General features: G+C 46.4%; 1 protein-coding gene across 11 annotated transcripts in view; it reads left to right on the forward strand.

The window, feature by feature from the left end:
* Positions 1 to 16,126, forward strand: part of VAV2 (vav guanine nucleotide exchange factor 2) — a 389,230-nt gene that overhangs the window by 315,207 nt on the left and 57,897 nt on the right. For all 11 annotated transcript variants that reach the window (XM_077305014.1, XM_077305020.1, XM_077305015.1 and 8 more), the window contains 3 exons: positions 634 to 761; positions 9,225 to 9,299; positions 9,708 to 9,760. In XM_077305014.1, the coding sequence (XP_077161129.1) occupies positions 634 to 761; positions 9,225 to 9,299; positions 9,708 to 9,760 (256 nt within the window). The remainder of the gene's footprint in view (positions 1 to 633; positions 762 to 9,224; positions 9,300 to 9,707; positions 9,761 to 16,126) is intronic.

A 16,126-nucleotide genomic window follows, 5' to 3' on the forward strand; every position in this document is an offset into this window, starting at 1 on the left:
GTGTTTGTGTGCATGTAGAATGTATGAAGAACATCAGACGAGCCTTGCTGACAGTGGGCGACCATCCTGCCTCACACAGTGGCCAACCCATTCCTCTGGAGGGCCAGCAACAGGCTATAGAGCCCAAGGCCTTCCCCTGCTGTTGCCTCCTGCCTCTGAGATTCAGAGGATTAGTATCTCTGAATATAAACCACATGAAGTGGAAGGATCTATTCCCAGGCAACAGATAGTTGTGGCCTGTGGACCTTTTCCCCTGGGTGGCTTCAGGTCTCCTGTTCCTGAGTCTCGGAGGACATGCCTCATCACTTCCCTGTCCAGTTGTCTCCACTCTGACTGCCAGCCATGTTGCATCAGTGGAAGCTTCCTTCCTAGGCTCATGGCAGGCCTTCAACACCCAGCACCTCCTCTGCCAGCAGGCTTCAAAGCTTCATGCTACAAAATATTAGAGTTCATTAAACATGAAAAGCATGTATGAGCAGTTATTGAGCAGGTGGAAACCTTGCTTTATCTAATGTTGCTCTGGCAGGGAACCCTAATATGACAGGCATGTGATTGGGGCAGGGACAACTTGCATCAACTTTCAAACAACTTCTTCCTTGTCTCCAAAGCTGTTCATTTTCCATTTTGATATAGGTCCCAAAATGGTGGCAGTTCAGAATTACCATGGCAACCCAGCTCCACCAGGAAAACCGGTGCTAACATTTCAGACTGGAGAAGTAATAGAACTACTCAGAGGAGACCCAGAGTCCCAGTGGTGGGAGGTGAGTGTCTGTTCATGTGTAGTAGAGGAGCAAATAATAGTTCACATGGACCATGACTAAAATTGCATGGAATTTTTCTAGAGCAACAGTGTGAAAGCCATAGATTGACTAAGCACAACAGTTATTTTCGTTGAGACCCCAGGCCAAGGCATGCCCCCCCCACAACTACATAAACACGCACCATGCAGATTGTAAATTGTCCTAGGGAATGGCTCCCCTGGTTGTTTGACTGGTGTGAGTCTCAGGAGAAAGGCTCTGCCAGCTGCCATGGTTTGGGACTGGGGGATCTGAAGGACCATCTTCCCCTGCTCAATAATTCGGGCCACAGGTAAAGACCCTACAGACTGTCCCTTCAGTCAAATAAGTTCTTCTGGTGGGCACAGTATAAATGTAATTTATTATTACAATTGGGTGCATGGGCAATTATTACACAGGAACACATGAAAGAACCTTTTTGGGGTAGCCCCATGATTATGGGACAGCCTCCAGGTAGGTGCATCTCGTCCCCTCACTGTCGATCTGCAGGAGGCAGCAGAAGACAGTTGTATGTAGAACAGTTTTATTTAGGAATGCATTTGATTAGTTTAGTTCTATTTATTAGCAGTCAGAGGTGAAAGACTCATCAGCTGCGAAGACCAGAAGAAAAACAAAAAAGCTAATGATGGCAGGAAGACAAAAGAAATCTTCTTCAGTGTCTCAATGTGATACAAAGCCAGAACGAGCCGTGGAGAAAATAAATTTGTTTTCAATAACATTTTCTTCAGTTGCTCTGCAGCATAATTTATTATTGTTGTTATTATTATTATTTGAATTTATTTCCTGCCACTCTTGGTGGAGCCGGCCCGTGGTGGGTTACAAGATAAGAATAAAAATACTAAATCCCCGAAAATCCCTGCTAAAATTAAAACAGTTAACAAAAATACAAACTCCAACAACAAGCGCTGCCACAACCAACCTCCCACTTACCCCTTTATTATTATTATTATTATTATTATTATTATTATTATTATTATTATTATTAATATTATTAATTTTATTATTTATTATTATATAAAGCATTTACAGAAAAATTAAGAAAAAAAAAGCGACCAGCTGATATGGTTTGCCATCTCTTTTAACATACATATTCAGTTCCCATCACATATTATTCCTAATCTAGAAGTTTTTAGCATTTTTCTTAGCCAAGTAATGGTTAATACATATGAGAATATGATCTGTTATAAGAATATATTCTGTTATTATCTTAAATGGTATAAGGTCAGTCCCCTTCATAAATTGGCCCTGACCTAAGAGTTACTACTGCCGTCTTGTTAATACCTATGAAGTATAGTTTGTCATCCTCTTTTAGCATACATATTGACATACATATTCAATTCCCATCACATATTGATCCTGATCTAGGAGTTATTACCATCTTCCTTAGCAGAGTAGTTGTTGATACATATGAGAGTATAATCTATTATAAGGATATATTCTATTATTGTCTTAGATGATATAAAGTCAGTTCCCTTCATATATTGGTCCTGTCCTAAAAGTTACTGCTGCTGTCTTTCCCACAGGAAGCCAGGAGAATACTCCATTGTTCAACTCATCCTTCAGGTGGTCGCAGCAAATGAAATTGTGTTTTTTTCCATAGTAGAGTGTTTCTGATTGTCCTTCTGTCAGGGCCAAAGAAGTCTCTTACTTGATTCTTGCTTGCAGTCGCCTTTGAGTAGGCTCTGTATACTTTATCAATCTGGATCTCTTCCTCTGGTCGCACAGGAATATCTCCTGATAGCTTCCTGGGTGCTGTCGCTTTTGCATAGACTCTTTTTATTTTGCTGATCCAAATCACTTCCTGCTCTGAATAGACTTCCAGGTTTTCGGTGCTTTCCTTCCTTGAATCTGTTTTCCCAGGTTCTTCAAAGTTACTTTAGGTTTTTACATCCCTAGCTCTCTCCCCCTCGTGTTGATTAACTTCCAAGCATTGAATTTTCGTTTGATTTATTATTGGCTGAGCTATATCAGCTGCTCTCTCCAGACCGTCGGCTCCGTCCAAAAGCTCCCCCTTAATCCCACGGATTTCCTTTTCCAGCTTATTGACTGCTTTCAGTATCTTTGAGTTCCCTTCGCATAGCAGATGGAAAAGCTGTGCCTTAGTTAATTTTTCCATAGTTCTAGGCAGTCACAAATTATAAACAGAAAGTCTCGTGAGGTCTCGCGGGAGCACGGGCGATCCCAAATTATCAGTTTGTCGATCTCCGTATCAAGTCAGCTACCCCCACTGAACTTTTTCCAACAAAACTTCAAAGCTGTCTCTTTGTTTAGTTAGCGGGTATAATTAGCTGGGAGTCTCTCACTCGACGAAAGAAGGAATTCACTTGTAAATTGGTTGAGGAGGGGGGAGGAAGAGCTTGTGGGAGAAGAAAAAGAAAAGCCAGAAAGCTTTCAATCCTTACTGTTGTAGACTTCAGCTTCTGTCAGCGCTTCTGTCAATCTGGTAAAAGATGGTCTGGGAAGAATGTAAGGTCAGCTGGTCGTTTCAAGCTTGTAGAGTTGTTTGCGACAAGGGCACCATCGTGACCTTGAGCACACGCCGCTGTTGATCTGGGGAGCTCGGTCCCCCTACCTCCCCACAGATCTGTAGGACCCTCAGGATGCCGTTCCTGGGGTGACCGGCGAGCAGATTTGCGTATCTGCTCAGGTCAGCCAGGTGCAGAAGCTCCTGACCCTCGGCATGGCTTAAGAGCTGAACAGAAGTCCAGCTTTTATGGCGCCATCTTCAGTCGACTCCATTATATTATTATTATTATTATTATTATTATTATTATTATTATTATTTAATTTTTAGACCGCCCTTCTCCAAATAGGTCTCAGGGCGGTTTACAACAGTTAAAACACAATAAAATCCCCATAAAAACCCCAATTAACATCAACAACAAGTCACATATAACATATAAGCGGCAGTGGTCACAATTCTGATCGTATTTACCCGACTTCCCCCCAAGTTCAGCCTGGTGGGGAGAATAATATTCAGAAGAGGCCAATACAATAGATCTAACAATGATCTCAATGTTCGAGATCTCAGTATTGGAAGGGATCCTCGGATGGCTTAGTGGGAGAGCTGCCCTGGCCTCAACCATATGCCTGGCGGAAGAGCTCCGTCTTGCAGGCCCTGCGGAAAGCTGGTAGATCCCGCAGGGCCCTTAGCTCTTCTGGGAGCTCATTCCACCAGGTTGGGGCAGGACTGAAAAGGCCCTAGCCCGGGTCGAGGCCATGCGAACATCCTGTGGGCCCGGGACAACCAGTAAATTCATACCCGCAGAGCAGAGTGCCCTGCGGGGGGCATAAGCAACCAAGCGGTCCCGCAGGTAGATGGGACCCAGGCCGCGTATAGCCTTAAAGGTCAATACCAATACCTTGAATCTGATTCGGAAACAAATTGGTAACCAGTGCAGATGATGAAGCACCGGCTGAATGTGGGCCCTCAAAGGTGTTCTAGTGTGGACCCTGGCAGCCGCATTTTGGACAATCTCCCTCAAGGGGCCTCCTATCCGCTGGTCGCCCAATTTGAGCAACCAGGATGGACAGGGATCCAAGGGGCAAGTGGTCGCCCTCACTGAACCCAGTAACTTGTCCACTTCGGTTACAGAGAGCCGCCTGAAGCCATCAAACACTAACCCCCTTGATGGGCACGGAGCTTCCAGTTCACCAACTGTATCAATCATGGCAAGTAGGTCACGGCGGAGCGACAGGACTTTGTCTGCAAAATAACTCGATAATGCCACACAGCTCAATTCCAATTCCCTTATCATTTGTCGCCCTTCCTCGAGGGCGGTAATTGATCTGATTACCTTAAATAATTGTGCTGGGCGAGAGCTTGTGGACACAATTTCTGCAGCGTAGAAGTTTTGCCGCTTTCACCGCATTCTCATACACCTTCATAAGTGTGCAATGAGATGTCCTTGTAGCTTCGTCGCGAGTCTTCCTCCACACTCACTCAAGCCATCTCCCTTCTTCCTCTCCCGAAGCTCCTGGGAGTACCATGCAGCCTGTTTGAGGCGAAGGCGGAGAGAGCACCTAGGAGCAATCTTGTGAATGGCGGCCGTAAGGCGGAACTGCCAGTCCTCCACCAAGGCCATCAACGAGGGGCTGGAGGGCATCGGGTCCCGCAAAGCATTCAGGAATCTCTTGGATTCCATGAGTCTCTGCGGGCGGGCTAGAATACATTCGTCACCCAAACGGAGAGGGGGTGGTATCCTCAGTCGAGCCTTCAGGGCATGGTGGTCTGACTATGGAATTATGTTATTCACCACCAGATCTACCGCTACACCTGCACCAAAGATCAAATTGAGGGTGTGACCAGCCTGATGGGTGGGACCAGCAACAAGCTGCGAGAACCCTAGTGTCTCCATGACTGACACTAGATCCAGGCCAAGTCCTGAAGACGGCGCATCCGTGTGAACGTTGAAGTCCCCCAAAACTAAAAGTTTTGGGTACTGTAACGTCCAGGCAGCCACCGCCTCCAGCAGGCCTGGTAGGGAATCTGGAGGGGCAGTGGGTGATCGATACACCAACCAGATCGCCATGTTCTCGATCGATTCCCACCCAAGACCAGCACACTCAATCCCTGGAATCGTTGGCGCAGGGAGAGCCCTGAAGGAGAAAGTCTCTCTGACCAGAATTGCCACCCCCCCTCCCCTCCCATGGAGCCGGGGTTGATGCAGGACGGAAAACCCAGGTGGGGACTAGGGGAGAAATGCTGGCCACCACTGTTAAAATGTAGTGGAATAACTTCTTTTGGGGGCCCACAGACCTCTCCGCACTGGCCTCAACCATAGACCTCGTGGAAGAGCTTCTGCGAAAAGCTGAATGCTCCAGCAGGGCCTGTAGCTCCTCCAGGAGCTCATTTCACCAGGTAGGGACAAGGACTGAAAAGGCCCTGGCCCTAGTTGAGGCTAGGCAAGCCTCTTTGGGGCCAGGAATGACCAATAAGTTGGAACCCACAGAGCGCAAGGCCCTGCAGGGGGCATAGGGAAACAGGCAGTCTCACAGCTATGTGGGTCCCATACTGCGTAAGGCCTTGAAGGTCAGTACCAAAACCTTGAACCGGATCCGGACAGCAACTGGTGACCAGTGCAGCTGCCTGAGCACAGGCTGGATGTGGGCCCTCTAAGATGTTCCTGTCAAGACCCTAGCAGCTGCATTTTGCAATAGCTGCAATTTCCAGGTAAGGGCCTGGAGTTACAGAAATCAATCCTGGAGGTGACCATTACATCGATCACCATAGCCAGATGCTCAGAGGACAGATAGGGTGCTAATAGCCTCGCCTGGCAGAGATAGAAAAATGCCTGGCGGGCTACCTTTTTGACCTGTGCCTCCATGGATAGCAAGGCATCCAAGGTCACTCCCAAGTTCCTGGCCTGGGGCACAGTGACCAGTTGTGTCCCAGCCAGGGTAGGGAAATGCGCTTCCTGGTCTGCTCCCCTCTTCAGCCTTGTGAGGTTTTTCCAAAAAATGGGAAGTAAAAGGGGTGGCCAGAACCCTGTTCCTGATTCTTGAGAGATGTTCTAAAATTCTAACTTTTAATGGATAAATTGAAATTCCAGCATATAAAAGATCACATGGACATAGAACACAATTGACAGTATTGTGTTACAATTTATGAATGATCTCAAAGCTATTTTAAGATGTTTCCCAGGATGTGTAAAATCGTCTCCATAAAATTGCAGGCAAGGCAACCACCACATTTGAAAGAACCAAAGGTGTGTGTGTCTCTGATGTCTTTGAAACTGAACTCCTTGGTGGGGTAATTAGCTCCCTTATGTTCTTCTCTCTTCTCCATGCAAATGAAGGTTTCTCTTCATATCCTCTGATGTTTGCAACTAGATGCCAGTGACACAGAATGATATTTTTAATAGTATGTGCCTGTGGGGAAAATTCCAGTGAGCATACTATTCTGTTAGAGGATTGTTGTTCTTTGTAATATAACAAGGCAACCTTGGAAATCTTATTCACCTGTTTCTCAGCCCATGAGATGACACTAATTGGATAGTCACATTCTCTTAAAGGGCTAGATAAAATTTTTGTTTGCCTGTTCATAGTCGTCCTGGTTGGAATTAATCTTTTCGTACCTTAAAAACTGGCCAAATGGAAGATTTCCCCTTAAATATCTGGGGTGGAAAGAAGAGAAAGGCAGTAGGGTATTATACTCTATCGGTTTCTTATATGTAAAGGTAAAGGTAAAGGTATCCCCTGTGCAAGCACCGAGTCATGTCTGACCCTTGGGGTGACGCCCTCTAGCGTTTTCATGGCAGACTCAATACGGGGTGGTTTGCCAGTGCCTTCCCCAGTCATGACCGTTTACCCCCCAGCAAGCTGGGTACTCATTTTACCGACCTCAGAAGGATGGAAGGCTGAGTCAACCTTGAGCCGGCTGCTGGGATTGAACTCCCAGCCTTATGGGCAAAGCTTTCAGACGGCTGCCTTACCACTCTGCGCCACAAGAGGCTCTTCTTATATGTAGCCACTGTTAAATAGCTGTGATGATTTTTCCTAACCAACATGTCCAAAAATAGGATTTCCCTAAAGTCCATTTTTGTTCACATTTAATAGAATCAGGGACAGAGTTAGCCCAAATAACAAAATCATCTAGATTAGTCGCAGATAAAAATGTCATCCGGGAACAGAGTATAAAATAGGACCTCCTGCTGAAAGGGACTGACAGCAGGGTTAAGGAACCATTTAATTTCAAAACTAAATATAAAATCAGCCAAATTTGGGCCACTGAGCTCCCCATGGCAAGCCTGTTAAGTTGTAAATATAGTTAATCTTCAAAAATAAAGAGTTTTCCCCAAAAAATAATGTTCAAAAGGTCTAATAGAATTAGAGTGTGGGGTATCTCAGATGAGCAGGCACCCAAGTATCTCATCCCAACTTCCTTTGCTTCTTCCTGGGGAATATTAGTATATAAAGCTCCCACATTCCTGCATTGTGCAGGGGGTTGGATTAGTTGAACCTGGAGGCCCCTTCCAGCTCTATGATTCTATGATCTAGTGTAACCAGGAGAGTCTAAAACAGAACCAAAATCTTCTAAATTATTACTAAAATGCATTGAATCTTTCAATAATTCTGGCAGGATGGGATGTTTATTTGAACAAAAAAATCTAAAAATTTAGCCAGAGGTTCTAGGGCAGAGCCCAGTAGAGCAATAATAGATTGCCCTGGTTGGTTACTGAGACTTTTAAGGATTTGGGGTAATATGTGGAACAGGGGGCTCGTTGGGAATTTGTTTTCCAAAAATACAGCTTCATTTTTAGTGATATTGGTTTGATCCAACCCCTCATGGACAACAATCCTTATGAGTCTCACTAGGGGCCAAGCTCATTGGCTGCAGAGGAGAGGACACGCAGTAATGGGTTTAAACTACAAGTACAACGATAATAGACTAGATGTCAGGAAAAAATTTTTCACAGTCAGAGTATTTCAGCAGTGGAATAGGCTGCTTAAGGAGGTGGTGAGCTCCCCCTCCCTGGCAGTCTTCAAGCAAAGGTTGGATACACACTTTTCTTGGATGCTTTAGGATGCTTAGGGCTGATCCTGCGTAGAGCAGGGGGTTGGACTAGATGGCCTGTATGGCCCCTTCCAGTTCTATGATTCTATGATTCTATGGAATTGCTAACTGCTGCTGTGGGATGATAGGTGAATTTCCTCCAGACCAGGCTGGATTCTGAAGTTTTTTTTTTTTTTTTTTTTTTGGGGGGGGTAACATTTGGGCATGAAATTGGGTTCACTGTGGGTAGTCAGGTAGTTGTGAGTTCCTGTATTATGCAGGGGGTTGGACTGGATGACCCCAGAGGTCTCTTCCAACTCTATAATGTTATGATTCTATGTACATGTTATTATGCTGCAGAGCCATTTAGGAAAGCATTGTTGAAAACAAGTTTATTTTCTCCAGAGCTCATTCTGGTTTTGTATCACATCGAGGCAGTAAAGAAAATGTCTTTGGCTTTCTCGCCATCGTCAGCTTTTTTGTTTTTCTTGTCGTTTTATTTATTGGCAGTCATAACTGAATTTTTTAAGTGTTGTGTTTTATGTGTTTTAACCATTGTTTTGTTTCCATTGAGAACTGCCTTGAGGACTGTGAAACAGAAGGGCAGCTAATAAAATGCTTTGAATATTAGTAAATCAAAACCACCTCTTGCTCTAGTTGCTCCCAGTCAGCCACTGCCCTCCCCTCCCGTGTTGTGTGAGAACTTCCAAGATGGTGCCATCCTCTCTAAGTGGCATCTTGCTATCTTGAGCAGCAGAAAATGACTGGGAAGGTGATGGAACACCTCCCCTGCACCTCAAAAACAAACAAACAAAAACAAAAAACAGTTTGGTTGAGAGAGGATTTTCTGTTTTATTGTTTGGCCAGCTAATTCGACATGTGTCTTCTATTAGACTCTCCATCACTGATGCTCTTTTTGTCTTTCTGTTCAGGGGAGACTAATCCTGTCAAAGAAGTCCGGCTATTTTCCCAGTGCATCAGTGAAACCTTGCCCAGTGGACGCGAGGGTGAGTAGACTGCTAGGACCTAGCCTTCTTCTCTGTCTGGCATTTCCCAGACCTGGGACACCCTCTCCACCTGCCTTGGTTCCTCTTTGTGACTAATCTCTCACAGGCCTCTGAGAGTCTACAGATCTTTGTCAATTCAAGTGGACAGCTGTGTTGGTCTGAAGCAGCAGAACAAAGTTTGAGTTCAAGGTCACCTTTCAGACCAGCCAAGTGTAAAAATGGGTATAAGTCTTGTGCACTTACACTTCTTTAAACATGGAAGCTTATACCTTGAATAAAACTTTGTTAATCTTAGAGGAGCCAGGACTCAAACAGTGTTCTACAGACCTCTTTGTGAGGGAAGACCCTCAGGGAGGCCTTGTTGTCAAATTAGGCCACAGTAACATCCTCTCCCTTCTGCCCTTGCAGCCGCCCAACAGCCGGCCTCTGTCGCGAGAGATGGACTACTCGGCATACCCTTGGTAAGTCGTGTGTTAAAATCAGAATCACTTTCCTGGTTGAAGAACCAAAATGTGGACAGCATCTGCTGCTTCAATTGGGTTAGACTGACACAGCATCAGCCTTGTGTCTGCCCTCCTACCCATGCCACCAGAATACAGAGATAGAGAGCTTGATTCTATCTACTAGTTGCAAACTTCGAAGCATCAGTGGAGGCCAACAGGGCTCCTATTTGGTTCCAGGAGACGCCCTAGATCCTCACCAAAGAGTAGCAAGGGAGTGAAAATAAAGTGCATGCCCTGGCTATGCAAAAGGGGGCTGATCATAGAGTTAGAAAGGGCCTTACAGGCTATCTAGTCCAGCCTCCTGCTCAATGCAGAATCAGTCTAAAACATCCAGTTGCTGCCTGAAGATTGTCAGTGAGGGGGAGCTCACTACCTCCTTAGGCAGTCTATTCTACTACTCTGTGAAAATTTATTTCGTATCTAGCTGATATCATTTTCCACATAGTTTAAACTGTGGGTCCTATGCTCTGCTGCCAACAGGAACCTTTCCCTGCTTTCCTCTGAGAACCTTTCAAATACTTAAAGAGAGAAATCCTGTCCCCTCTCAACCTCCTCATCTCCAGGCTGAACATTCCCCAAAACCTCAGCCTTTCCTCACAAGGCTTAGCCCCCAGGCCCTGGATCATCCTTGTCACTCTCCTCTGCACCATCTCAATTTTTTCCATGTCCTTTTTGAAGTGAGGCTCCAGAATTGCACACAGGACTCCAGGTGGGGTCTGACAAATGCAGTGGGACAATGACATCTTGTGATTTTGTTGTGATGCCTCTGTTGAAACAGCCCAAGACTGCATTTGCCTTCTTTACCACCATATCACAGTGTCTGCTCATATTTAGCTTACAGTCCACAAGTCCCCCAAGATTTTGTTCCCACCCAGTATGCCTGCTTCTCATCTGTATCTGCTGGGATGCTCGCTACTCCTGGTGTCATCCGCAAATGTAATGAAGAGTCCCCCTACCCCCTTGTTGATAAAAACGTTGAAAAGAATGGACCCCTTTGACACTCCTCTGCTCACATCCCTCCAGTCTGATAGAATACCACTCTGATCCCCCAGATCCAAACTCTTTGGACCAGGGGGAACCTTGTAAAAAGCCTCACTGAAATCCAAGTAAACAACATCCATTAAGTTTCCACTGAGTTTCCACTGAATCAGCAAGGAAAGTAAAGAAAATCCAAAAGGGGAAAGTGTTACAAAAAACAACAAACCACAAACCTAACCAATCACTAGTTAGGAACAAAAGGTTAAGTTTCCACAAAACATAAAAAATCAAATTATATTAACACTAAGGAGAGAAGCCTGTTGTAGAATACAGTGGGTGCTAGAGCTTGATGGTGGGAAGAGGAAGGGGAGTCCAGTCTGTAAGGGCACAGGGTTGAATGTTTATTTTGTGTGGGAGGTTGTGGTGGCATGGTGACAAATGAGGGCATATATGTGTGGAGAGATGGGTGTCAAGAACCTGTGGTGTGGAATGTTCATTGAGTAGGGGAGAGGACTGACCTTTGGGAATTGTGGCATAGTGGCTACAGATGAGCTTTCCAGAGCCATGTCTTCAGATATGTGAAGGGAAAAGCAGACTGGAGACTCTTCTTAGGGGGTGATTACATGGCAACCAATTCCTCCCATTTCTGCATTCAACTTCTTTTCCCTGCTTGTGTGAATTAGGTCACAGACACTGAAATGTCCCCCTGCCCTAATCCACGTGGGGTAATCACAATATACAGGTATCCACCCTGCTCCTTCTGTCTCCTTATTTTTACTGTTGATAAAATATTCTGTGCCCACATGCTTCTTTCACAGTTGCTCCTTAGCAGAAGAAGAAGAGCTGGATTTTTGTACCCTGCTGTTTACTACCCAAAGGAGTCTCAAAGCGGCTTACAGTCTCCCCACAATAGACAACCTGTGAGGGTTGTGAGAGGTCTGATAGAACTGGGAATGGGCTGAAGTCACCCAGCAGGCCTCAGGTGTCTCAAAGCGGTTTCTAATTGCCTTCACTTTCTATCCCCATAGCAGACTCCCTGTGAGGGAGGTGGAGTAGAAAGCCTCACATGGAAGATGGCAACCCTAAGAGGAGGTCTCCCTATGCACAGCAGTCTTGACCTTAGTCAGGTTTATGCACACCTAGGTAGTGTGGAATTCCAGAACATGAACCTACACCAATCTGGCAACATTGGTGCCTCTCTGTTATGTTTTCTTGACCTGAAATAGGTCAGGGGGTGCTAGGTGGTTGCATTACACACTTTTGAGGCCCCACTTCCAGACTTCAAGGAATATGTTCAGACTAGGGACAGCCAACCTCCAGGTGGGGCCTGGAAATCTCCTGGAATTGCGGCTTATCTCCGGACTATAAAGATCAGCTCCCCAGGCAAAAATGGCTGCTTTGGAGGGGTGACTGTGTAGCATTGTATCCCACTGAGGTTTAGAGATACCAGCCTCCAGGTGATGCCTGAGAATTCCCTGGAAGTACAGCTCATCTCCAGGAAGTTAGGCTGAAGGGAAAGCTCTCTCTCTGCACATGCATCTCTTCAAAAGGATTGCATGTGGCCCCAGACTCCCCTTGGTTGCTTGGCTGGTGATGTCTGCCCTTCTGAAGCCTGAGACCTACTGCTGGCAACTGCAGTCCCTTTTGTTGTCCGCAAGGTCAAGTCATTGTCTAATAAAAGTGGATCACCTAGTTTCCCCAAAAGTCTCACTGTCTACTTTCCTGTAAAGCTAACTCCACTGGAAATTCTGGACCCATTATGTCTTTGAGTTCATAGCACCTTGCTGGCAAATACTGTTTTTTTATTTACCAGGCCAAGCTTGAAAAAAGTCACTTCAGTTCCCATGTCTCTCCAGCCATTTCAGGCTGTAAATATTCTTTATTTAGATCTCCCAGCACTTTCCAGACTTGCAGGACTGATGCTGGTCTGTCTGTGTTTCTGTCTATCTGTCTGCGCCTCAGAATACAAACAGTTGCTGGTAAGGGCTGGCCATAGCCTATAGCCCAGGAGGGACACACCTGCAACACTCCATCCCAACACTCCATCTGTAAGCCTCTACCATCGTCTCTAGATTATAGATTATAATGATCAGCTCTGCAGGCAAAAATGACTACATTGGAGACTGGACTGGAGATTTTGAAGTCTCACCTCCAAACCGCCAGGAATATTTCCAACCAAAGGGTAGCCAACCTCCAGGTGGAGCCTGGAGAGCTCCTGGAATTACAGCTCAGAATCACAGAATCATAGAGTTGGAAGGGGCCATACAGGCCATCTAGTCCAACCCCCTGCTCAATACAAAATCAGCCCAAAGCATCCTAAAGCTCATCTACAGAGTATAAAGGGAGGGGGGAGGGAGCACACTCACCAGCCATCTGCCAGCTCTGTCAGCGGTCTGAGGCAAAGCGAGGGAAGTTGTTGGACATAACTGTTAGGACAGCCCTGGGACTAAAAGGGCTGCCGCGGCATGTCCAAGCCTCCATTCTCACTCCCCTCGGCAGACCTATCAACCTCCTCTCCCTGTGGTGGTCAGGGGCAGACTGGCGGCGATGTCACCAGATTGCCCCTGGCCAGGTTGGTGGGCAGGCTTTGTTGCCTCTCTGTTTTTCCCAAGTTGGGGGGGTCCGATCTTTGGACTGGCCCCACCCATTCTCCCCCCACCCAGTTTTTTCCTTAGCTTTTCATATTATACAGCAAAGCTGCCCCAGATTTATTGTGCACAACTTATAAAGCAAAGAAGTTTAAAATATAGACAAAGCCCATAGGCTAATCATTGACATAACACAATATGTACCATACAGTGCGAAACCTAACGTCTTTTGACCCCAAAGTGGGTTTTCCTCAGAAATCTAATCCTGAACACACATTAAATACAGAAGATGATACAGCCAGTGAGATTTTTTAAAATTCATAGTATACTCTGTAAATAAATGCGCTACTGAGATGCAACAGAAGTTTTTTGCAGCTTTGGAAAAGGAGACATATACTTGATAAATGGACATCTATAGGTTCCATTTTAATTTATCTTGTTATTCATAGGGAATACATTTATATTTTAAATCTCACTGTAGCTTTTACTGTATTGTATACGTGTTTAGGATTAGACCTCTGAGGAAGACCCATTTTGGGGTTAAAACATTGGATGGAGAATATTGTGGCTGGTGGGTGCCCCGTGCCCGGCGGCCTGGTGCGTCGGTAGGCGCAAAGCGCCTCCCGCTACGTCAGGCTGCCGGCAAGGGAGTCCCGGCGCGCGGCTGCCGGGGACTCCCTGCCCGGCGGCCTGACAAGCCCCCGCCAGCCGCCCTGCGCCCGGCTGCCGGGGGTTCCCTTGCCTATCCCGCCTCAGAGGCCAAGATGCTGCCGCTGGCCCACCAAGCATCAAGCACCTACCGCCCGCTGCCGACCCACACCAGTAAGGACGCATCCAATGGCTGCGGCCGCGGCAACGGCTCCGGCAGCGCCTCTGCCGGGCCCAGCTGGTTGAGGGAGATGCGGCGGCCATGACGGCACAGCTGCGGTGCCAAGAACACCAACCCCCTCTACTGAGTCTCGCCGACGCCGATACCCAACAGCATTTCTTCCCTACCCTGCAAGAACTACGGTAGGTCCCGTGCCGGGGGGGAGACCAGGAGGAGGCCGCAACCGACGGAGGAGGGTCTCAGCCCGGCCCATCCACGTCCTCGGGTGCGTGTCCGGCCGCCGCCAAGCCACACACCCACCCCGCACAAATCTGTAGGCCCGCTAGCGCCCGCTGTATTTAAACTACAGCGGGCTTAATTTCTAGTTTAGTATAATTTTAGACCTTTCAGCCACATTATTTCCTATTGTCCCATTTAAAATCATAGAATCATAGATCTGGAAGGGGCCATACAGGCCATCTAGTCCAACCCCCTGTACAATGCAGGATCAGCCTCAAGCATCCAAAATAAGGATCTGTCCAGCCGTTGCTTGAAGACTGCCATCGAGGGGGAGCTCCTTAGGCAGTCAATTCCATCACTGAAGTACTCTGACTGTGAAAAACTTTCCTGATATCTAGCCGGTATCATTCTACATGTAGTTTATACTTATTACTGTGGGTCCTATATTCTGCTGCCAACTTTCCCTGCCCTCCTCCAAATGACAACATTTCAAATCATGTCCCCGCTCAACTTCCTCTTCTCCAGGCTGAACATCCCCAGGTCCTCAGGCCCTGGATCATCCTCGTTGCTCTCCTCTGCACCCTCTCAATTTCGTCCATGTCCTTTTTGAAGTGAGGCCTCCAGAACTGCACACAGGACTCCAGGTGGGGTCTGACCAGTGCTGTATACAATGGGGCTATGACATCTTGTGATTTTGATGTGATGCCTCTGTTGATACAGCCCAAGACTGCATTTGCCTTCTTTAAAGTTAAAAAGTACCGGGCCGAGCACCGAGCCCTGAGGTACCCCGCTACTCACCTCTCTCCAGTCTGATGAAACATCATTGACAACAACTCTTTGAGTGTGATTCTCTAACCAATTCCCTATCCACCTATCTGAAAATCCAGATTGCAGTCCTTCAACTTATCCATCAGAACATCATAAGGAATCTTGTCAAAAGCTTTACTAAAATCCAAGAAAACGACATCAACGACATCAACCGAATTTCCACGATCCAGCAAACCTGTTACTTGGTCAAAAAAGGAAACAAGGTTGGTCTGACAGGACCTGTTTGGGAGAAATCCATGCTGACTTCCTTGGATCACCAAATTGTCCTCCAGATGTTTGCAGATCGCTCCCTTTAATATCTGCTCCATTATCTTCCCCACAACAGAGATCAGACTCACTGGTCTGTAGTTTCCCGGGTCATCCTTCCTCCCTTTTTTGAAGATCGGAATAACGTTCCAGTCCTCCGGGACATCTCCAGTCCTTAAAAGAGGCCCCGAAGATTATGGACAAGAGTTGTACAAGTTCTCCGGAAAGTTCTTTGAGCACTCTCGGGTGCATTTCATATGGCCCAGGGAATTTGAACTCATCAAGTGCAGCTAAATGCCTCTTGACAACCTCTCTGTCCATGTCAACCTGCCACCCAGACACTATCTCTTGGCTACTGCAATCTCTAGATATGCCTAAACCCTTTGACCTGTGGGAAAAAACAGATGTAAAATAGGCGCTGAGCCTTTCTGCTTTCTCTGCATCCTCCGTTAGTTTGTCCATCTGCACCCAACATTGGGTCTATTGCCTCCTTTACTTTGTTTGCTCCTCACATAACTGAAAAATCTTTTCTTGTTACAATGGGCTTCCCTGGCCAATCTTAGCTCACTCTCAGCTTTGGCCTTTCGTATGATTGATCTACAGTGCCTAGTAACCTGTAGGTACTCTTCTTTAGAG

Source organism: Paroedura picta, chromosome 12, assembly GCF_049243985.1.
Source record: "Paroedura picta isolate Pp20150507F chromosome 12, Ppicta_v3.0, whole genome shotgun sequence".
Classification (NCBI taxonomy): Eukaryota; Metazoa; Chordata; class Lepidosauria; order Squamata; family Gekkonidae; genus Paroedura; species Paroedura picta.